A 23,349-nucleotide genomic window follows, 5' to 3' on the forward strand; every position below is an offset into this window, starting at 1 on the left:
TTGGGGGCACCGGGACCCCAGAGGCGCCCTGGGGAAGCCGTGGGACACCGGGACCCCAGAGGCGCCCTGGGGACGCCGTGGGACACCGGGACCCCAGAGGCGCCCCGGGGCGCGGGCACGGGCGGTGACACCCGGACCCCGCCGGCCCCGCCCACGGGCCGGCGCGGGGAGGGGGCGGGGCCTCCCGCCCGAAGCTTTCTGATTGGCCGGACGGCCCCGATTGACGGGGGCGCCTGACGGGTGGGGCGGGCGCTTTACGACGGCGGCGCTTGACGGCGGCGGCGGTGGGTGCGGGTCCGGGCGGGGGCGGCCATGCTGCTCACCGTGTTCTGCCTGCGCCGCGACCGCTCCGAGATCACCTTCAACCTGCAGGTGGACGCCGACTTCGAGCTGCAGAACTTCCGCGCCCTTTGCGAGCTGGAGTCCGGCATCCCAGCGGCCGAGAGCCAGGTCAGGGCCTGCCCCCGCCCCCAGCGCTAGGGAGGGCCCGGCCGGTGCTCCCGGGCCGGGAGTGGCCGTGCCCCCTTCTCCCGCAGGGTCGGGGTCTCCTGGGCTGGGAGCGGCCGTGTCCCCCACGGCCCGCGGGATCGGGTCCCGGGATCCGCCCCGGCCATCCGGAGTTTGGGATTGTTTGGGGTGGGTTCCTCCCGGTCCCTCTCCTCGCGGATCTTTGAGGTTTGGGGAGAAATACCTCGCCTTTCCCTCAAAATCCACTCAGGAGAGGGCTCCGAGTCCCCGGTGACTTGTGGTCCCTCCGGGAAAGGCTCGGTCCGCGCTCGCCGCGCAGCTGAAAGGCAGAAAATAATGTAGGTTTGTTTTGGTTTGTTTTATGTTTTGTTTTCGGAGGAATTTGATACTTAAACGGGGCGAGAATTGGAGCGAAGGGAACGGGAGTCGGAGCGCGGGGAAGGTGGTGACCCGTGGGCTCCTCAAAGCCCAGGAAACGGGGCTAAAATGTTCGGGAAAGGGTTTATATATCCCATCAAACTCCTGCCCAGTCTGGGACGGAAAGGGCACATTGAGTCTTTTCCTCCCTTTTTTCCACACAGGTTTGGGGACCGAGCAGGCACATCCGTGTGGTTTTCCCAGGACATATCCCCCTCTAGCCCGGATTCAGGGCTCACTCGTGTGCCAGAACATGGGGGAGGCTGCGTGTGAGGGCGGCTCTGGGCCATCTGTCTGGGCTTTGCTCATGTTTTGGGTTCAGTCCCGCGTTTTTGGCCGTTCCTCCCCATTTGTCCTGGGCAGGGCGGTGTCAGCTCCTTTTCTCGGCGCCGGCTGTGCCTGGCAGAGTTTGTGGAGTGGTGGCTTTTGCATCCCGAGCCTTTTCCCAATCTAAATTAACAAAGTGTATTTGCAGCCAAGCCAAGATTAGTCAGCGCTGGAAGAGCTGCTGCAGGGGCAGCCCTGGAGCTGTGGTGTCCCTCACCCAGCAGGTTCTCGATGCTTGGCTTTCCCTCTGCCTTGGGAGAGCCTTGTTTTTTGGAATGGGAGGTTGGTGATGAGGGAGAAACAGTCTCAGAGCAGGGATAGGAAATCCAGGTGGGGTGGATTCTCTTTTAGGAAAAAAACCTCTCGATTTTGGGCAAGTAGAATGGGAGAACCCACCTCACATAAAGGTTCTGTGGTCCAGCAGCCCTCCCGTGGCTGTGTTGCAGCCACCAGTGAGCTCCCAGATCTGGGGACAACCCCTGTGTGGGGGCTCTGCCGTGGCTTTGACATCTCCAAGTGTGAACTGGAGCATAAACTCCTCACTGTCACCTTTGTCCCTTGTGTCATGGTGACCTGCAGCTCCGGGTCTGGTTTAGGATAACAAGGGGTCACTTGGCTGTGTATTTTTTGTCAGGAGTTCCCTTGTTTGAGTTTTTCCAGCGCAGCTGACCCGTGTGGGGTTTGGGTGCTGCCAACCCCAGGCAAGGGGAGCAGCGCTGCGCTTTTGTAGCCACCTCTGCCTTCCTTCTGCTCATCCATCTGCTGCTCATGCATCATCCTGTGCCACGTCGTGTCGTGTTTTCCAGGCAGTTATTTATTGCTCCTCTTTCTCTTTCTGCCTGGTGTTTCTGAGGTGTTTTGAGGACCTTAAGTGGGGAGACCAGGTTGGACATCAGGACATCAGGAGGAATTTCTTCATGGAAAGGGTGGTCCAGCCTTGGCAGGGGCTGCCCAGGGAGATTTGGAGTCTCCATCCTTGGAGTTGTCCAAGGAAGGCCTGCATGTGGCACTCAGTGCTCTGGGCTGGGGACAAGGTGGGGATTGCACCTGATGATCCTGGAGGGCTTTTCCAGCCACAATGATTCTGTGAGAAAGTTATAAAGATACAAGTTATCAGTGAAGCAGCTCCTTGTGTGGAAGGATTTTGCATCCTTAAACCATAAATAGGCAGTTTTACGTTTACCAAACTTGGCTGTTCTGCCCTTTTTCCTCAACCAAGGTGAATATTGCATTGAAGGTGCTGTGCTGGCACTAGAGAGGATGAATTTCATTATAAGGGTCATGCAGGGTGGAGTAAACCACTCAGTATGTGGAGGAAGGTTAATCCCAGCCTTGTTTTCTGCTGGTTTGGGCAGTGAATTCCGGGTGCTGCAGTTTTGGGTGGGGCAGGGAGCTTGAGGTGCCTGAGGGACGGCTGTGGGCGCAGGTCAGTGAGATAACAGAGCCAGCTGCTGGTAGCTGTGGTGATAAGAGGAGCTGGACAAGGCAAGGGGAAATAATCGGATTTTCCACTGTCCCCCACACACCAAGGCCGTGGCTTTCTGGGAGAGGGTATAGGAGACTCTCAGCAGAACCACACTCTTCATTCCTTCCCTTAATTTATTTTTTTCTCTGTGCCCTCTATGTGTGCCATGCTCAGGAATATTTGATGGGTCCAGGATTTAGCTTGATTGATGGCTGCAGGTGGCATCCAGCACTCCTGGTTGGGGTTCCCTGCTCCACAGGAAGGTTCTACTCTCTGCCATCAAGCACAGTAAATCCATCAGTGCCTGCATCCCTGTCTGAGTCACCTCCAGAAGAACCCATGTCTGGTGCCTGCTAGCCGGCAGAACTGCCACAAACCAGACAATCAAAAGACAGCAAAATCCAATCAGTTTGTTTTAAGAGTGGAGCAGAATGGGTCAGGAGTGGATTAATCTGAGCTGCTAATGGACGTGGCACGAGTGCCAGGCGCTTAATTCATTGTCTGGGATATAAGGCCGAATGCTTGTAAATCCAATCCCAGCAAGATGACAGAGGTAAAGCCTCACTTAAACTGATTAACTCCTCTCTTCCAGAGTGTCTGCACAGGGAATCTGCCATTTCGGATTTGGGTGTGCAGCGGGGATTTATGACACACTGGCTGTCGCTGCGGCGGCACCGACTCAGGCCAGTAATGTGAGAGGCTGTGCTGGGCTCTGCCAGCACGGCTGACCCTGGTGGTGCCGCGGGTGTTGTGTGGGGTAGAGACCACACAACTTCAAGTCACTGCACTGGCCCTGGGAGGGACCCAGTGTGTGAGGCAGCGCTTGGTTGCACACTGTGGTGCTGGGGAGGAGGTAGGAAGCTTGTGTCTGGTCCCATCCTGTGTGTTTCCCCCATTCTCTGACTGCTGCCCTACGAGGCTCTGGTCGTTGTGTTCCTCCTGCCTTGTCTTGCCTTGGCGCTGCTGCTGCTGAGTCTCCACTGCCGAGTGCTGCAGGGAGAGTCTGTGTAAGATGTTGGAGTTGCTGGAGTGAAGCAATGAAAGTCTGTAGTGTCAGCCAGACCTTAAGACAGGTAATGATTGGGTTTTTTTGGATCTTGTTGGATCTGCTCCCTGTGATAGCATCAGGCAGAGCTGCAACCTATCCATGCCAAGACTGCAAAAGTTTCTCCCACGTGGCTCAGCCAGTCCCAACCTGTGGCAAACGTGTTTTTGCTGAACTGGCCTTTTCCAGCCCCAAAGAGACACGGTTTGGCTAAACAAGGTGGTATTTGTGAAACTTGATCGTGTGCCTGAGGGGTTTAGGCCAAGTTCTCCATACTCTGGGCTGCTGCCAGGGCAGGAGTTGGCTGAGCCGACCTGCCTGGTCTCACTGTGCTCCAGTGACAGCAGAGAAACCTTCATGTTGCCAGATACTATTTCTGCGAACTTCTATTCCAGCTTTATGTTACATTTTGGGCTTTCCCTCAGCTTGGGGCCTTTGAAGGTATTACAGGTCTGATGTTAATGGAAATTTTCTGTGGGGATTATTCACCTTTATCTCAGTGTTTTTATGTTTAGTCTATGGACCCCTTGTTAAACCAGGTTATCAAAGTAGAAATGGATGTGACTTTGTGTTTTGTAGTCACAAGAAGTTAATTCTCTGCATGGACTGATGGCAGTCTCGGGAGCAGAGCCTTTGGATGCTCTGAGTCTGGAGATTTGCATCACTGGAGTGAACTGGAAAGCACTGAGCTAATGATTGAGGTCCCTGTAAAACTGGTTATTCTGGGGAGCTGTGTTGTGGGAAGAGGTAGAATGATGGATGTTGGTCTGGATCATCCCTAGATCTACCTGGATCAGCGCTGCTGGCACGTCTGCCGTTGGTCTGTGGTCAGTGGGTGCTGACTTGGGGCAGGGAACGCCGCAGAAAACGTCCATGGCTTGTGTAACCATGGACTTCGGGAATGTGGACAGACAGTCCCAGTCAAGACTTGCTTCTTTCTAATGATCTTGTTCTCTGATCAGGGGAGACCAGCCCTTCTCCATGCTGCCAGCTGTCAAACCACAGCTGGATTTCAGCAAGACCAACCCCATGTTGTCCAACCATGAATGTGTGGAGGCCCTGCCGTGCCTGAGGCCGGGCCTGTGAGAACATCACACCTTCCCTTCTGAAACTTGAGATGGATCTGGAGGATTCTGGAATTTTTTTTTTTTCTCTTATAACAAAGTAACATCTTGCTTTTTTTTTTTTTTTTTTTTTTTTTTTTTTTTACTTTTTCTCTGCCTGGTGGTGCTGGTGGCTCCTGGCACAGATTGTTTATGCGGAGCGGCCGCTGACCGACAACAACAGGTCCTTGGCCTCCTATGGCTTGAAGGATGGGGACGTGGTGATCCTGCGCCAGAAGGAGACAGTGGAACCACGGCCTTCCATGCGCTTCCCAGGTGAGAAAAGCTCTGTGCCAGCACTGCCTGAGCCTGCAGATTCACCAACACCAGCTCCTGTCAGTGTCCTTTAGCACCTTCTGTGTGAAGTGCTGAGGGAGGGAGGGTGGCTGGAGTGAGTCAGGGGGAGCTTGTAAATGACCCAGAAGGCTCCTGATTCAGTGTTTTGTTCTGAGGAAGCCAATACCATTTTACTGTTCCTTTGGGGAAGTGTGGAGGCAGTGAGGAGGTGACTGGTGCAGAACAGGCTTGTAAAGGGTAGGTCAGTTTTCCTGCAACTGCCGGTTCTCTTCCCTCTGGATGTGACGGCACAGGCGTGCGAGTGGCTCAGACCTAGGAACAGCCTCTGTGGACGTGTGTCCTGAACCTGTCCTGTGGCAGATTGCCTGAGAAGCCACATCTTGCCCAACCCAGTGGCTTAATCATGTGTGCATGCCAAAGGCTCCTCCAGGAATACCTGAGTGGGGCCCTGCACCTCTGTCCTGCCTTCCACAGCCACTCCTAGCAAATCCCTGTCAGAAAATATCCCTGGAAAGGGTGCCACAGGCTGAGAAGGGTGTGGGAGCATTGCTGAGGTCCTCGTCCTGCCTCAGCTGGAGGATGGGTACCTGCAATGCAGGTCTGCAGGAATTTTTTTTTTCCCCTGCTTTTTTTTAACCCAAGAGACTCCGAAGTGCCTCAGAGCCACTGGGTTTAGCCCTGCAGTCCCTCCATGAGGGATTCACGTTTGTGGAGCTGGGAATAACTAGTCAGCAAGTGCATTTCAGGGGATTAAAAATGGGGCAGACAGACGAGACCAGTTACATAAATGCGTCGGCGTTCCTAACCCAGTAACCCGGGGACGTGGCTGTGCTTCCGACATGAACTACTGCTCACGGAATCTGCTCTCGTGCAGCACTGAGGACTGCTCATCCTTCCCGTGGTTTTTCCAGCAGAACTGCAACCATGAAGGACCAACACCTCTGCTGTTCCTTTCAGGTCTGCCCAGGATAGATTTCAGCAGCATCGCCGTTCCTGGGACATCCACGCAGCAGCAGCCGCCCCCGGCGCAGCGCCCGCGCCCGTCGCCGCCAGACGCACCCTCGTTCCCCCAGGGCCTGGACAACCCTGCGCTGCTGCGGGAGATGCTGCTGGCCAACCCCCACGAGCTGTCCCTGCTGAAGGAGCGCAACCCGCCCCTGGCTGAGGCCTTGCTGAGTGGGGACCTCGGTGAGCTGGGCTTGGAGCTGGGCGGGGTCTGCTCCCATCAGAGGCAGCTCTGGGTGTTTAACTGTGCTGCAGATTCCTTGATGGTGCAGATAAAAGGTGCCAGTTGGGAGCACTTAAGGGAGAGTTCCTCCATTTCTGGGTATATTTCTCCTGCTTGACATCTTTAATATCTCCTACTCAGAAATATCAGATGCACAGATAATTTGGATGTCTGTGAACACATGTGACTCAACTCCTGATTTTTACACTAAGACACTCTTTCCTGCACATTTTCCAATAAAGGTGGTGTGTTTGCTGCATCCTAGATCCTGCTGGGACTCAGCAGAGAGCAGCACACTCCAAACCCAGCTCTGTGCATGGTGATCATGTGCTGTGGAAGTGAACTGCAGAAAGGGAGAAGGAAAGAAACAAGGAAATGGTGTCTTCTAGGAACTTTCTCAGTAGAAATAGTCATAAATGTGTAAGTTTCTGTTAATCTTGGAAGTATCTGCCTGTTTTGGGCACCTTGTCTTTCACTTCCTCTGCAGCTGATGTTGGTCCCTTGTTCTTACTGTGGTGAAAGATTTGGCATTCTTTAGGTGTGAAAAGAGAGGAGTTTTGAGTAGCAGCAGATGAGCTCCTGAACCTCTGCAGGATGTTTAGTTGGGAAATAAATCCTGTTGAGTGTGGAGAAATAAATGAAGAGAAGGAGCTTCTAGCAGGAGATTCTATCCACTCTCAGGGTTACATCTGAGTGATTTCTCTCTGTTAGAGGAAACCAGAGAGGAACTTTCATGGATATTGTCAGCCAGTTTTGTTTTTAATTCTGCCTTTAGTTCATACCCAGAGCTGGAGCTACATTCTTTGCACTCTCAGGCCTTTTCATTCATCTTGCTGGGAGTTTTTTCCCATCACCTTAAGCAGTGGTGCTTCTCATGGCACAGGAAACCAGAGGTTAAGCCCAAGACACCCGGAATGGGCTCTTCTGCTGCTCTGCCTGCTCTGTGCACATCAAGCTTTGACCCAGATGTGCATTTTAAGTCCCAAATTGCCACACTGGGCTGTCAGGAGGAAGTGGTTTGGGCTGGTTTTGCCCTTGTCGTGTTGCACTGCTGCTATTGGCAGTGTTTGGGCACAGATCCAGCTCAGTTCCAGCTTGGATTCCAAATATCTGCATAGATCCGCGCCCCGTGGCTGTGCTGGATGAAGGCACCTGCTGTACAGGAGCCTGATTTCAAAAATCCAACAGTCAAATAGACCCAGCGCCTCCCTGAGCACATAAGAGCCTTTGAGCCAGAGCTGCTTCCTGGGAACGGCATCTCTGGAAGCAAACCCAAACCTTCCCTGCGCGCAGACCTGCACGGACTGCCAAGTCCTTTTGGGGATGTACGTGATGCCATTCAACAGCAAAAAATGGCCAGAGGCCATCCGGAAAGGGGGAATATAAAAACTGTGGTCTTAAAATGTGCATTTAGACCTGGCTAACACCTCCTGGTTCCAATGATAGGCATTCAGCTTTAGGGATTATAATCTCTGGTTTTGCCATGTTCCTTGGGTTTGAAGAAAGTTTTTTTGTTAGCCTTTGTGTGGTTTTAAAAATATTTTTCCCTATAAAAATGTATGTGCCAGGAAATTGAGTTTGATTGTGCAGTGTTTGGGTAGGGACATGAGGAGAGCGAGCTCTGTCCAGTTGCTTTTCATCTCAGCAGGCTCCCAAGTTTGCCACTGATCCTCTGAGGTCCATCCGCGCTGCCCTCAGAGGAAGCTTTTTTCTGTGTGCTGCTGAGTCTATTCCTCAGCTGGCATCAAAAGAAGTGTTTGCTGTGCCAGAATTTGATTTGCAAGAGTAATTTCCAGTAAAAAGCATTTCTTTATCTCCTTGTTCCCGCAGAGAAATTCACCAGGGTGTTGCTGGAGCAACAGCAGGACCGAGCCCGGCGCGAGCAGGAGAGGATCCGGCTCTATTCTGCTGACCCCTTTGATCTTGAGGCACAGGCCAAGATAGAAGAAGACATAAGGTAACAAACCAAAGTAGCTTGTAGGCTTTGGGGTCCTCCCTGGGGAGAAAAAAATGCTGTGTGCTTCCATCCATGGTGTTTTTTCCTCAGAGTCTAAGGCAGAATCTAAACACATTCCTTGTATCGAGGAGTTTCTTTGCAGGGCAGTGCTCTGGGCCCCTGTGCACATGGGAAGGTTGGGATTCAGGAACATGGAGGTGCACCCCCTCCTTGAGATGTGTCCAGCTGAGATCACAGGGTGCTGTTTCCTGTGAGGGTGGTGAGGCCCTGGCACAGGTTGCCCAGGGAAGTTGTGACTGCCCCATCCCTGGAAGTGTTCGGGGTTGGACAGGGCTTGGGATAGAGGAAGGTGTCCCTGCCAATGGCAGGGGGTGGCACTGGATGGGCCAGTTAAGGTTCCTCCCAACCCAGATCATTCTGGGATTGTGTGATATGGGATGACAGCACTGTTGTCTGTGTGTGGGATGTCTTGGAGCTGCCTGAGCTGGTCCACTCTTGAGACTGGAGCACTTGTGGAAAGCACATCTCCTCTTGAGAGTTGTGAGTCCGGTGCTTGCGGTGTGATTTGGACTCAGGAGCTGGGCTGCTGATGTCTCCCAGCTGAGCTCTGCACAGCAACAGGGTATTGTTTCTCCCAGCAGCCCTCAAGATTTGGTTTTGCATCCTGCTAATTGTTCTGTGCCTGGCTAATTCACTGATGCGAAGTTCTGCAGAAATGCATCCTGCTGATCAGCTCACTCCCTCTTGCTGCCTTCCAGATGTGATTGTGTTGGGCTGATTTCTTTGGCTGAGAAGTCCTGGAGTGGGTTCATGGTGGTTTTCCCCTGATAACAAAGTGTCTGTCTCGTACAGACCCGTTGTTGGTCAGAACCAGAATTCACTGGTGGTAGGAGTGGTCTCACATCAAAACTGACAAAGTGTTGATGCCCAATAAACACTCAGCAATGCAGAGATTAGACATTTGTAGATAGTGATCTGTTGCTCAGAGGCACAGGAATGCTTCCCTTCTTCTTTAGATGAGGGACAGATAAAGGGGATGTGCCCAAGATTCTGCAGCTGTTCTGAGCCATCCCCAGATTTCACACCCCACTCAGAGAAAAATGAAATGACATCAGAATTGAAGACTTTTTCCCCTTTTTGGGGAGATAAAGCTATTTTGGATGCAGTCACTATGGATGCCCATCACTTCCAAGATTATCCTGGGCCTGTGAGGCATTTGTTGTAGAGCATTTTTTCTGTCGGCTTGAATTTGCACATAGGGCTGGTGCTCGTGGTGGTGTTCTTTCTGCAGTTTTGCTCACCTTCCTCCTTTCCTATTCCTGGAAAAGGAAAGATACCAGGGAAACCAGAGGATTTTAATGTTCAGCTGCTGTGTGGGATTCCAGTGATGTAGCTATTGGCAACATTTCAGTGTACCCTCGGTGTGACTAATGAATCCACAGGTTTTTTGCGCTGAGTTCTCTAGGTTAACATGGATGGCAGGTTCCTGCTGGCGACACAAGGCTGTCAGGAGCTGAGGTGTGAATTAGGCAGGGATTGGAAGGGGCAGTGGCTGCTGGGAAGTAACCCAGTGTCCCTGGACTAAGCTGAGATCATTCCTAGCAATCTTCAGCTCCCAGATCTGTGTTTCACTAAGGAAGCAGCCTTTGCTGTGGTTTAAATGTATGTGTGTAAGGTGAGCAGCAGCAGGTGGTATTTCTGTGAGTCAGAGGGATGTTACAAGGTCTGGTTGACAGAAATTTTGATTTTTCCCTTTCTTGTCCACAAAATTCAGGCAACAAAACATTGAAGAGAACATGACAATAGCGATGGAAGAGGCACCCGAGAGCTTTGGGCAGGTGGTGATGCTCTACATCAACTGCAAAGTCAATGGACACCCCGTGAAAGCTTTTGTGGACTCAGGTGCTTTCTCCACACTTCCCGTCACTGAGGGGAACATTCCAGTAGTTTTCCCAAAAAAATCCTATAATAAAGCACTGCATTACAAGATTAGATTATGGAGCACTTTACTGAACCCTGAGCATAGCCTGGGCAAGCAGAGCAGATTGTTGGGAGAAGCAATGTGGGAACACCCTGGATTAGGGCTCCTGGGAGAGTTTCTGGGACTTCCATACCTGGAAGGTCACTGCCGTGTGCATGTGTCTTGTCTCATTTTGCAGACGGGGATTTCACATGCCTTTAATGTGGTTCCCATGCACATCCTACAAGGGGAAGTTCTTGGTGTTGTTCTGTCCCTACAGTAATGGTCAGTGCTGACCCGTGTGTGGGCAGCCAGGTCAGCACAGTGTGATCCACAGGAAGCCTTTATGCCCTGGGGCGGGTGAGTTGGTGTCCCAGCCACTGAGTGCCAGATCTTAAGCTCTTCCAGGAGAAAATATAAGTTTGTGCTGAGCCATCAGGATTTAACACGAGTTCTGTTGCTGGTAGGTGCCCAGATGACCATCATGAGCCAAGCGTGTGCTGAAAGGTGCAACATCATGAGGCTGGTGGATCGGCGGTGGGCTGGCATTGCTAAGGGTGTTGGGACACAGAAAATCATTGGCAGAGTGCACTTAGGTAAGTACTGGCATTTTTGGGGCAGCTTTAGCAGGGGTTTGACTGCATTTCCTGCAATCTTGGCACTGAGGATTGGTGCTGTAATTGTTAGGAGCTCCTGCAGAGTAAAATCAAAGTGCATCTGCAATGTGTTTGTTTGTCTTGGGCACAGAACTCTGTTTTCTGTCTCATTTAATGCTGTATTTTAATGGCATTACTGTTACACTTTGAAGTGAGGGAGTCCCAGCTCCTGCACACGTAGAGAACACATTCTCTAGGGGCAAATCCCGAGGTGAACCTGAAACACCACGACCTTCCCTGTTTCGGGTGGGACTGCTGGGCAGGGTGAGCTACTCAGGAGGGGTTCCAGCACAGTGCAGTGTTTGCTGTTGCTTTGGAAGGAGAAGCCTCTCTGTAATCTTGTGCAGCTTTTCTGGATGGAGGACATTTCCTTATTACTGAAAAATCAATTCTGTTTGCTGCTGCTGGTGCTTAGACTTGTGCTTTAATAAACTGTTTGCAGCCCCTCAAGCTTGGAGGGTCAGAGAAGCAGCACTCAAGGTTCTTAGGTACATCGGCTTTTAAAATAATTACTCTTGGACCATGGCAGGCCTGGCAGTCCTGGGGCTTGCACAGGGCCGGACATTCTGTGACCAAAACAGTTCATCAGAGTGCTGGTTTCAGATTTGCCAGACCTTTCCCTGTATGTGGAAGAGCAGAAAGCAGATTTGTTGTGCTGTAGTGGGAACTTCTCTCCCTTGTGTTTCAGCTCAGGTGCAGATCGAAGGGGATTTCCTGGCGTGCTCCTTCTCAATCCTTGAAGAGCAGCCCATGGACATGCTCCTAGGACTGGATATGCTTAAGAGGCATCAGGTATCAAAACCACTTTTGAAACAGTTACCTGGCTCCTGCAGATATAGTGAGAAGTGAAACATCAATGCCTCGCCTGTGAATTCATAAGATTTTCCTGGGGAGAATTGATGGTGGATTATCTTCCAGCCTGGAAGCACGTACACTACATCCATCATAGACAGTTCTAGGGTGTCTGGCTGCTGCCTGGAGCTTTTTGCTCTGATCAAAGATGCTCAGAGCTTTCCAACTGAATGATTTATTCCAAATTGAGTTAGACAGGGACCTTTGGTTAGAGCTGATAGTCCTGGCCCACCCTTGCCTGCTGTGAGCCGTTCCTGTTGGAGACGGATTGCCTGACCTTGTGTCTCCCTTTTCCTCCGGGAGCTGCCTGGCTCTCCGCGGGCCCCTGATGTGTCTGTGCTCTTTTGCAGTGCTCCATTGATCTCAAGAAGAATGTGCTGGTGATCGGCACCACGGGCTCGCAGACCTCGTTCCTGCCTGAGGGCGAGCTGCCCGAGTGCGCGCGGCTGGCGTACGGCGCGGGGCGCGACGACGTGCGGCCTGAGGACATTGCTGACCAGGAGCTCGCAGAGGCAATACAGAAATCCGTGGAGGAAGCAGGTACCAGCAGGAGCCCACTTGGAATAGGAATCCGTCCATTTTTTTTGCTGCATGTCAGGATGTCTGTGAGCAGTTCCCCTTCCAGCTCCTGGGAGCAGTATCAGCCAGTAAAGAGTGGAGAGAAGGGGCTTTATTCTCGCTTGTGGCCTCTGAGTGCACTTCTCTCTTCCTTTCTGATCTGCAGAACCTGCACAAAGGCACTCGGGGCTGTTGGCTGTTTAATTTGTGCTCTCCCTGCAGCTTCCCACCCGCTCTGGTTTCCTGGCATTCCAGGTGTGGAGGTTAATGGTTGTCTGTGGCTGGGATAATGTTGTAGTGCCTGGCAGGGTCGTGGCTCAGCTGCGGTGCTGCTGCAGCCTTGTGTGAGCAGAGCTTTGGGGAGGCTCCCAAAACCTTGCTCTTATTGGCTGCACCACGTAAAAATAGAGCAGCTGTAGCGGTGACAAAAGTTCATGACAATTTTTAGAATTTGGACTATTTCAGCATTTTTCCCTGGAATGGTGCTCATGGCCTTGGAGACGGAATTGCCTCCTTGTATTTGCTCTAAGGTTCAAAAGCTGAGTTCACGTCCTCAGCCTTAAACATGCCCTGCAAAGAGAACATTCACCCTCCTGCAGTTTTGTTCCCAGTATCCCTGGAATCCAAACACTGTGCAGATGCAATGGCTACACAGAGTTTTGGTGGCTGCAAAATTTAGTGAACTGATTTTATTTTCAGCTAAAATCGCTAAAAGCTGAGCTATGAGACAAAACCAGTCTGAAACTCAAATTTTCTGTTCAACTCCTCCCTTAATTCAGTTTTTAGCTGAAGGGGAAATTCATTATTTTTTCCCTGCTGTTCCAGAGAAGCTGTGAATACCTCAGGGTGTATTCCTTAAGCCTTTTCCAAAACTTTTACAGATAACATTTTATATCCAAGAGTTCTCTAGAGACCTTTGAGTTTTACTGCTCATTTTTCCTGTGAAAGAAGGAAAATTCTGCTTCCTACACACATGTAGAACTCTTTGCTGGGTCATGTTTAAGCTGATCAAGTTGATTTCAACATTTTTCTCGCTGATTTTTTAAGTCTAGCGTGCCTATATTTAAAATTGAAATAAGAAAAAAAGATTTAACTATATATCATATATATTTATTAGATACTAAAATGTATATATATTTAACTATATATATATATCCATCTATCTATATATGCAGTTGAAATGCGCTGAAATTTTTCTTTAACACTTCCCAGTTACTGTTTGACAACACAAAGAGTAAGCAGTTACAAATAATGAAGTTGATAACATTGAGCACAGGACTGCACTTATTGCTCCCTTTGGCCAACTTTCTTCCATCCTAATAATATAAGTTTTCCAGAAATTTAAAAAATCTCAGAAGGAAGGTCTGGTTTTAATGAAACAGTAAGAAATAGTTTAAATATATGACTTTTCTAGCCGAATTTGAATGTTTATTAACTGAAATTGCAGCCACTAGAGAGAAACACAAACATTTGACCTTGTGATCAGGTTTTGATGTCACTAAAGGTCAGGTTCTGGAGCTTGGGCTCTTGTCTGTTCCCACAGCCTGGCAGGTGTAAATATTAGTTCTTTACCTGTTAAACCCTGGAGCCTGAGTTAGCTTTTGGAATATATTTCCACTTTGGATGAGGCTTTGCAGATATTGTAGTTGGTTGGTTTTAGCTCTCTGTTGAAAAACAACTAAATAACAAGCAAACCTCAGCCCAAACTATGAGTCTTTACAATAAAAGCACTTTAGACCATTTTTTTAAACAGAAAAGTGCCTGAAATTACTTAAATCCAAGCTGCTTATGTACCACATATGGTTCTAAGTACGATGAGGCTTTGTTAGGCTAGTCAGCACTTGGACACTTTCTGTTGATGCTGAGCCCTAGAGGAATGTAAAAGGTTTATGGGAATAGGAAATCCATTTTGTGTGTTCACTTAATGCTTATAGAACACCGAGGCACAGAACTAAAGTGGCTCTTGTTCAGATTGACTGTGACAGTCCTGACAGTTCTAGACACAGTACTAGCCTCTGGTCCATAGGCTTTTGTTGGCTGTATCCTAAAATGTCAGCACATTCCCTCTTTCTCTCTTCTAAAACTTGAGTTGCTGATAGGTGGTACCAAGAAAACCAAGAAAGGAAAAAAAAGAAAGTGGAAGAAGGACAGAAAGAGAAGGTGATGCAACACCAAAGAAGCTCAGCTCCCCACAACACGTGTGTCCTTTTATAACAGCAGGAATTTTTGCTGGCTTCCAGGAGATGGTACAAAACAAATGGCTGCCTGCCCCTGAAGGCTATTAAAGTGCTTGTTTTGAATGCACCTGGATTATCCTTGAGCTTTATTTAATCCTCTGAAGCCCACTTTAGGGAGCCTCATGATTTCTGTCAGCTGCTTTGCTGGTGGTTCAGTACCTGTGGGGGAGGCAGCTGATATGGTGGTGGAGTCCTGGTGGGATTCACTGAGATCCAGGACCTCCACGTCCTTATTTATCTCTGAGGGCTCAATGCTCTTCTGTGCCAATTTCCCACCACTGGGGAACTCCATGATCATGGAGGATGTACAAACCTGGCAGCAAAATGGGAGCTGTTTTGCTGAGGAGGAAGTGCAGCCAGGCAGTTCATCCCACACACACCTTTTCATCCAGGCAGCCTCAGTCCAAGTCACTGCCACCACAAACAACTCAGCCTGTTCCTGGTACAGAGAGGAATTTATCCCTGATGGTGTGCTTTGTGGAAAAGACTTTGTTCCAGGTTTTAGCTGGTTCAGTATCCCTGGTGGGGCTGGGACTCAGCTCCTGTGACTACCCCAGGAGAAGGATGACACTGAGGGGTGCTTGGTAGAAAACCTCCTGCTGTTACCTAAATGCAAATCCCTGATATGTGTGATCAGACCCTTATTAACAATCCAGCAAGTCAAAAGACAGTTCTGCTTCATCCCCGAAGAGTTGGTTTGGGAACAGAGAGTATGAATGTAACAATTCCACATAGAAACAGAAAGGATCCCTCTGGTTTTCATCCATATCCTCTGTCACAAAGCTCTTTGCCACCCTTAGGAAATATGAGCAATGGGGTGGTGTCACAGTAGGTACTGCACTGGTTTTAGTTAACAGAGAATAAAAGGAACGAGGCTGAGGACAGAAAGGCAGATTCCTCTCATGTTGTAGAAGTAATTAAAGGGAATTGTGGCTGGAGGTAGGCATGGTAAGCTGTGCTCCAGTACTCCTGTACAAAGAGACTCTAGGAAAACAGTGGTGTGTGTTTAAGACCACTGAGTTTGGGAAGGGAAAGGGCAGCAAATCACAGAGCACAGAGCCTGGATGTGTGATCCTGGGCAGAGAGTGCTGTGGTCAGGACAGGCACGCCTGCAAAGGTCGTGTGAGTGATTTAACGAGTGCAAGAGCGCTGATACATCAGCAAGATCAGACTGTCAGCAAGATAAGGTCACCTAATCTCCCCTGATATCCACAGCCAGTATTTGGTGCTTCTGATAGAGATCTGCAATTCATCTGCTCTCTGTGAGGACAAGGAAGCAGCAAGCTGGGCTTGACTTGTGGCTGCTTCTCCTTTGCTTTGCTCTTCCCAGCCTTGGGCAGCAGTTCATTTGGAGGATTTCTTTACCTCTACAATCTGTACACTTCCCTTTTGCAGCTAGCTGGTGTTCCTTGGGTCTGATGGCATTGCTGGGAGCACAACCCAAGAACTGTGTTGCCATCTCAGTTCCCATATCCCTGAAACGTGTCTCTTGAATATCTCCAGCCAAAGAGAACAGACGAGTACAGCACTAGACACGTGTGTTATATTGTGTAGAGTTCACCAAGTGTCTGATATCACCCACAGACTGCTTTGTAGCACAGACAGTACAGAACAGCCTTTAACCGTACTCTGTCAGAGTTATTATTGCTTTGATGTACCAAATTTACTAGGCAGAATCTTTCTGGGAGGCAGGAGCTCCTGCAGCCTCCATGCCATTGTGCCGGACGGTCAGGAGGGGAGCTGTGTGGGACTGTAACCATGCATGGTGTGTGCTCTGAATGCTAACACGAGTTTGGTGTGTTTGTTTCCTAATCCAAACAGAACGTCGGAAGCCTTGATGCATGTAGTGTGTGTTTACTGCAGCTGGAGTGGGCCACAGACCAGGTATTTAGAGCCACCCATTCCAGTTTGTGCTGCCACAGTGCGAATGGTGCTTCTGTGTCCTGACTGCTCCTTTCCTTCTCTCTTCCACAGAGAATAGTGACAAAGAAACTACCTCACTGGAAATGCCCTCATTACCAGCTTCTGATGGGTTTCAAAATCCAGTCCAGTCTTCAGGACTAAATTCCAAGATCTGTAATCCCACAAATCAATTACTTGATCGTTCTGTCTCTGCCCCTGCTTCAATTTGCTCATCTGAATCCAGCCTTGCAGAGCCCATTGATCCTAGAGCCGTCAAGACTTCTGACTCTTCACCTGAACACCAGGTAACTCCAGAAAAAGAGCATCCTCTGGTATTACAGCATCATTCCAATAGCTCTTCCTTGGCAAATAATGACCCCTCTCCGCACACTGGTGATGGAACCTGCTCCAGTCCAGCTTGCCTTTCACAGAAGACACTCAAAGAAACATTTAGTGCTGACATTTTAACGGAATGTAATGCTAAAGGACAAGATCATGGTCAGGAACATCCTCTGGAAGTGACAAAAGTCAATTTGGCTGACACTGCTGCCAAGCACAGGCAGGATAAAGATGTCTGTCTGTCTTCAGAACAGGAGCAAAAACGTGAGCTTCCCACAGACCATCAGATGTGCAAAGAGCCAGAAAAGGAACATCTTGAGGAGCAAACTGAGACAACTGACCCAGAACCTCCTTGCTGTGTTGGTGGGGTTGAGAAACCTGCTGTGGCAGAAGCCAAACAGCCAGAAAATCCCCCCTTGGAAATGAGAGATGGACTGGAGAGAGCAGATCTTTCCTGTGTGAAAGGGAGTATCCAACTGTCTGCCTCCTGCAGCCACGTGCACTTGGAAGCCTCCATGGAAATAGATGCAGTGGAGCAGGCTGCAGCTGAAGCGCAGAGCTCAACAAGGCAGCAGAAGCAGCAGACTGAGAACAGACATATATCCAGCCTGAACTCGGAGGCCTTCTCAATGGAGGTGGAGTTGCTGAAGTCTCCGTCCTCCCTGAGTGATTCACTTTCCACTAGTGATGTCCTGCAGTCTAAAAGCGCTAGTGAAATTCCTGCAGAGTATCATGAGTTGGCTAATTTGGCAGCAGACAGCTCTTCCCCCTCCAGCACCCAACAGCTGGACACGGATCCAGGAAGACCTTCAGAAGAGCCATGTTTCCCTCTAGCATCGGCCTTGAAAGAGCTTCACAAACTCTTGGTTATCAGTCGGAAAGGAGAATGTCAGATCCTTGCCTCAGAAGAAGTCTCACAGCTGGAAATGGTTCACAGAGAGCCAGCAGTGCAGCAGAAGGGACTTGCTGAAGGTGAGCAGAAAGGCTTGGATCCAGGCAGCCAGGAACATAGATATTCCTTCACAAGGTCTGAGGGTGGAGGAGCAGAGGGGAGCCAGCCTTGTGATTCTGGCAGAGAGCACATCAGCACCAGGCCCATCAGTCCTGGGCAGCCTGTGCTTGGGGGAGGTTCTTTAGAGAGGCAGAAGAGTTCAGGTAAGAGCAGTGTGGTCATGGTGAGTTCTGCAGCCACTCCTGGCCAGCAGCAGAGCCCAGAGCAGAGGGAGGTTTTGGCAGGAGGTTCTCAGAGTCCACCTAGTCCAACTTTGGAGCAAAGCACACCTGTTTCCTCCACACCTGTGTCGGGTGAAGGAGCACCACGGGACACTCAGAGCCTGTTCACAGGAGCACCTGGGAGAAGTGAGAGTGCTGCTCCTGAAGGTCCATGGCACGTGGGTGGGAGTGAGGAACCACTGCTGAGCCCCCCAGCTGCCTGCACCAGACTGACCACAGGGGCTTCTCCAGCCCCTGCTTTCCCTGTGGCTGATATCGACCGGATCCTCAGTGCTGGTTTTACACCACAGGAAGCTCTCCAGGCCTTGGAACAAGCAGGTGGAAATGCAGATCTTGCTCTTCTCATTTTGCTAGCTAAGAGCATCGTTGTTCCCACGTAACTGTGGAAGAGGGAGCTGACTGGGGGATCTTTTCATCTACAGGAGTATCTCAATTACACACCACAATGGACAAGCAGAATGTTGAGCCAGAATTTTTTAATTATTTGCAGCCAAAGTAACACATCGCTTCTATTTCATTTGTTAGATTTGGGCTTTGAAAGGAAAGAAAACGTCCTTGCATTGTGTGGACAGAATAGCTTTTAATCATGCATACTGGATTAAAACCACTGGTTTTCTTTAAATGTATAATTTTAGAATAACCTCCAGTGCTACGAATAAAAAGCAGCAGCCACTGCACTCACTGCCCTGTCCGGCACAAAGCAGATTGTGATGGGAATTGGCCACACGTGCACAGGAGGAGAGGTGCACACTTGAGTCCAGTGTGGACTCTGGATTTGTTGCAGCTCCTTGGAACCCAACATCCAGCTGTTGAAATTATTTTGGCAGCTGCTGAAGGTGTGTAGATGCTCATGGATGTGTAAGGCTTTGCCAGAGGATGAAGAGGGTTTTATGTGTGCACAGGGAAGGCTGATGCTTATTTTTGCCAAACCCTTTTATGCTTTGATTTAGAGTTGGACTCAATGATTATTGTGTGTCCCTTCCAACTCAGAATATTCTGTGATGCTTTTGGGCCAGTGTGTTCCAGTTTACAACATGGGGATAGAAGAAGGGAAGGGCTAGAATGTGGTGCTACCAAAACTTAAGTTTTAACTTATTTGGAGATGTGCTGGTATTAACTGTAGGGATGGGGGGGAGGGGGGGCGAGAGAGGGAAAAGGAGTACTGACTTCTTTTTCTAGCCTTGCCCACATCATGTTTTTCCTCATGCAAAAAGAACAAGCTCAATCAGTTTAAGGCTAAATCTTAATGATGAATTTGCTTAACAAACCTACTGTGTGTTACGGCTCTACATGTCCCTGTGCCTGGGGGGAAATGAACTTCATCTCAGTGGCTCTGAGCAGGGCTGTGATTGGAAGAAGGAAGAATCTGCTTTGCTCTGGTTTGTCTGGATGTCTGGGGTTGATCGGGCTCTTGGCTGTGGAATGCCATGGCTGGGGATGCTGATCTTACACCTCCTCAAGAGCGAGGGCTCCCCAGCAGGGTTCATGGAACAAATGCACTGATGTGGCTTTAGTGTTGCAATCATCGTGGCCTTCTGGGATATCTCTGGTGACTCCCCTGAGTGATGAGGCCTCACTGAGGTTGTGCTGTAGGAGGCTCTTTCCAGATGCTTTTTTGAGGGGGAAGAACTTCTTTGTGTTGCTCTGCAAGGCCCCAAAGCTCTGTCAGGGCTGGGGAAGGGAAAGGAAGGTGTGGCTGAAACTAAATTTTAAGTAGGAGCTTTGATTTAGTCCCACTTGCAAATCTCAGAAGTGGCTTTGTGTTAGGCGTTCGTCTTGAACTTGACATGTTGAGCTAAACCTGGAGTGATGGCTCAGCAGCACCAGTCACATTTTTGTTCATGGCTTCCATGTGGTGTTGTGGTTGTCTCAGGCCTCTGTCCTGGTGTTTGTGTTCCCTGTTGCTTTAGCAGGTCTCCTATGTATGTGCTGGGCTGTTTTTATGCAGGTGGCATTTAAGAACAACACAGATTTGGTTTCATCTGTCACTTCACAGGAGTTTGTGCTGTCATTGAGTGCTGGTGTCAGATTTGCCTCAGACACTTGGACAGCCAGGAGATCCTCTGAAGTAATAAAGGGCTTTTAGGCATTCTGCAGTCAAATAGAGCTTCTCCATGAGCTGGGATGGTACCATCCAGACCAGGAGCGCCCAGACAGATTTGGCTTATATCCCCTTCTGCTTGTGATGCCAGCAGCAGGTACTGCTCCATGTGGGAAGCAGTGCTTGGCTATCTGGAGCAGCATCCAGTGATTCACTTGAGGCTCTGCTTAAAATGAGTTACTGAGACCAGACTGCAGCATTCTCATCTTCATCAGGCAGGTGGTAGAGTTACCCCTGCTGAAGGTTTGGTTTAATATTCTCCTTGCAATGAGCACTTCAAATCAGCGGAAGCACCTCTGTGAAGGGCAACGCCTGAGCTGGTACAGGAGTACAGTATCAGCAGGTCTCTCCAGAAGCCTTAGGAAATAGGATCTGTCAGACCCATTCCTGTCTGCATCTGGTTCACCATCAGGAGCAGCAGCAATGAGGCTCTCAGATCCACAGCAACTTCAGACGGCTGAATCTGCTCCTGGTTTGCACTGTGGGGCTCGGTGAGGTGGCCCTGGGAGCAAAGTTACACGGCAGCCGGGGCAGGTTGGCTCTCTTGGATGCAGGAGAGCTGAACCTGCACCCTTGGCCTGTGGGTGGATCTACTGCCAGCTGCTTGGAGCAGCAGATGTTGGCTACTCAGTGTTAGCCCCTTGTATCACTCTCTGTTTCAGAAGCCGTTGCTCAGCTGGCCCAAGTGGTGCTGCTCTGCACCAAGCTGGCGACAGGCTGCGCATACAGAATTTACGCTATAAAAGCTTTAGAGCATCAGCCAATCTGCTTCAATGCTCACTTTTATTCCTTGTCAAATATAAGTTTTTGAATCCCACCCTTCTGCCAAAGCTGTATGGAAGCATTTATCCATAGTGCTAGAGTTCCATGGGTAGCTCTCTCCAAACTGCTGGAAACAAACCCTGACACCCGACTGATAAATATTCCTAAAATTCTTCTATCAAGCAGGTCCAAGCCTGGTGATTTAAATCTCTCCATTTCCAAGCCTTGCTTTGAGTGAATAGCTATGTGCTGCTAAATTAGTGAATAATTTTTTTAGGAGCAAGATTTAGTATAAAATTGGGGAAGTGGCAAGTATTTAAGGTGAAAATAAAATGTAATAGATTGTGTGTTTAGCGAACTCCGTCTAAAAGTTGTCTTTGTTTCAACGTCTGTCCTCTCTGCTGCATGCACACACACATCCTCTGTTCAGCCTCTGGCAGTCCCTTTGCTAGTCCCTGTGCTGACCTGGCCCACAGCGTGGGAGTATTTATAGGAAAGGAGGGATGGCAGAGTGCTGTGACTTACTGGCTACAGTGGGGGATAAAGGTACCACCAACAGCTGTTCAGGTTTCCAAGGAGCCAGGTGTTCTGGCCTAAAATCAGGCACTTCATTCTTTTCTCTTCCCCCTCCTCATTAATCACTGCTGTAGTGTCCTAATGTCACATCACTTAACAAAGGGATTTCACCATGGAAGTCCAGCTCTAGAGAGTAAAGCAGTGCTCAGAAGCTGCTTTTTAAAGCTGCCAGCACCTGTGGGGACCCATGTGGGTCTGTAGAGTTTCTTTCTGGGTGTGCCCTGGACTCACTCCTGGTTTCTGAGATTTACTTTTTTCCCTTAAAAATACTGAAGGAATTCACTTGGCCTCTTCATCACTGCATGTTTGTACATGAGGCCACAGGTGAATAGAGCTGACATTTAGTGGAATCCCAACATCTGGAAGTTTCTGGGCATGGGTAATTCTGACAAGAGGAGGGACTATTCCTGGTGACTGTCCCTGGCATGTTTACCTGCTGCAGGACAGAGCTGAGCTACGCTGTTACCATGACAATCTCTGCCTCCTTGCTGTGTATGTTTAACTTTCTATGTAGACACTCGGTCTCCAGGACTGTTAACCTCGTATGTCCTCTATGTTCCCCTCTTCCGTCTCTCCCTCTTACCGTCTCCTCTTCTCAAAAGTAGCAATATTTAAGTGTACGTGCTGAATGCTCAACTTCAGATCAGTTTTCTGTAAAACTGATGAACAAAAGGAGGAGCAGCTCCCAGAGGTTTCTTCACCAGACTTGGCCTTCCTGCCAAACGGCTCCCCAGAACTCTAACAGAAATCCAGAGGTATTTCTGCCTGCCTCTCTCGGAAGTCAGCTTGGGAAATGGGGTTGGTTTCATGTACATCATTCCCCTCTGAAGCGCTCAAGAGATTTCTTCCTGCACTATGTAGACGAGGCTTAGTCCGTGATCCAAAGCACAGTGGTTTGGGTCACACTTTGACTGATGCTTCAGAGTTTTACAGACTCACTTAGGGAACTTGAGGGAATCAATACTCAGGAATCCTAAAGCTGGTTGTGTTTTGTGTCATTGACTCTTGTGGGATGAACACACTGCGGCCTCACAGGCGGCTGAAGGGAGGAGTGGGTGTGTCATCAATGGGATGTGGTTCTGCCCAAATACACACTTGATTTTTTTTTTTTTGATTTTTTTTAAATATTAGGGGACTGTTTATCAACAAATTATGTGTAAAAAAATTTGATATTTAAAAAAAATGAATAAACACTTTATCAATATGTTGCTTGGTTGGTCTGTCTGTATTTCTGAGGTTGGTAGCTCCGCACTCAAGTCCTTCACTGCCTTTTTTCCCAAAGCTAATGGATTTTCTGTAACATAAATGCTGCCATTTTGAACATAATGAGTAGAAATCTGTGGGTAAAATTATTCCAGTTGTGAGGGCCTGAGAACAGACTTGAGAAATTCCAGTATTCCCTTTCATTGGGGATGAGCTGTTGGGTCCTTAATGGAGGACTTGGAAAAGCATCAGAGTAAACATAAAACATGGCACTGTCTGCTTGGAAAGTGAATGGGACATTCTTTTTCTCCTACCTAAATACCTCATTTCCAGCCCAGTTAGTAGATGGTTTTATTTTTCTGGAGCTGGAAGCTAATTTCGTGGGACATTAAAAAAAATCTACATTTAAAGCCCTGAAAAGATCATGAGAGTTTTAGTTAGAAATAGCTTTTTTGAAGTCCCATTCTCTTAGTGTCACATAGTAGAACAGGTTTTAAAAGGGAAGTGTAGAGGATATTCCCCCTCTGAAACTTGGGGCATAGTCACTAACGCTTACGGTCCTCTCATGGAGGAGCAGTTCCTGTTTTAGATCCAGAAAAACTTCCACTTTTCCTTGAGACAGCACTGAGGTTTTGGCCATTTTAAATCCCTGCTACCCAGAGC

At 49.2% G+C, this 23,349-nt stretch overlaps 1 protein-coding gene across 4 annotated transcripts; it reads left to right on the forward strand.

Moving 5' to 3' along the window:
- Positions 1–241: 241 nt before the first annotated feature.
- DDI2 (DNA damage inducible 1 homolog 2) lies at positions 242–22,687 on the forward strand. 4 transcript variants are annotated; one of them, XM_063417059.1, is made up of 10 exons: positions 243–450; positions 4,972–5,101; positions 6,080–6,310; positions 8,181–8,307; positions 10,082–10,209; positions 10,735–10,863; positions 11,612–11,715; positions 12,126–12,315; positions 16,392–16,454; positions 16,545–16,681. In XM_063417059.1, exons 1-9 carry the CDS (start codon positions 313–315, stop codon positions 16,406–16,408), a joined length of 1,194 nt encoding a protein of 397 aa, XP_063273129.1. In that variant the 5' UTR covers positions 243–312; the 3' UTR covers positions 16,409–16,454; positions 16,545–16,681. The 4 variants fall into 4 exon arrangements, with proteins under 4 accessions (XP_063273127.1, XP_063273128.1, XP_063273129.1 ...); XM_063417057.1 differs by lacking the exons at positions 16,392–16,454; positions 16,545–16,681 and adding an exon at positions 14,423–14,632 and having other exon boundaries at positions 242–450; XM_063417058.1 differs by lacking the exons at positions 16,392–16,454; positions 16,545–16,681 and adding an exon at positions 14,433–14,629 and having other exon boundaries at positions 242–450.
- Positions 22,688–23,349: the final 662 nt, after the last annotated feature.

The sequence above is a fragment of the Prinia subflava genome, chromosome 21, assembly GCF_021018805.1.
Source record: "Prinia subflava isolate CZ2003 ecotype Zambia chromosome 21, Cam_Psub_1.2, whole genome shotgun sequence".
Lineage (NCBI taxonomy): Eukaryota > Metazoa > Chordata > Aves > Passeriformes > Cisticolidae > Prinia > Prinia subflava.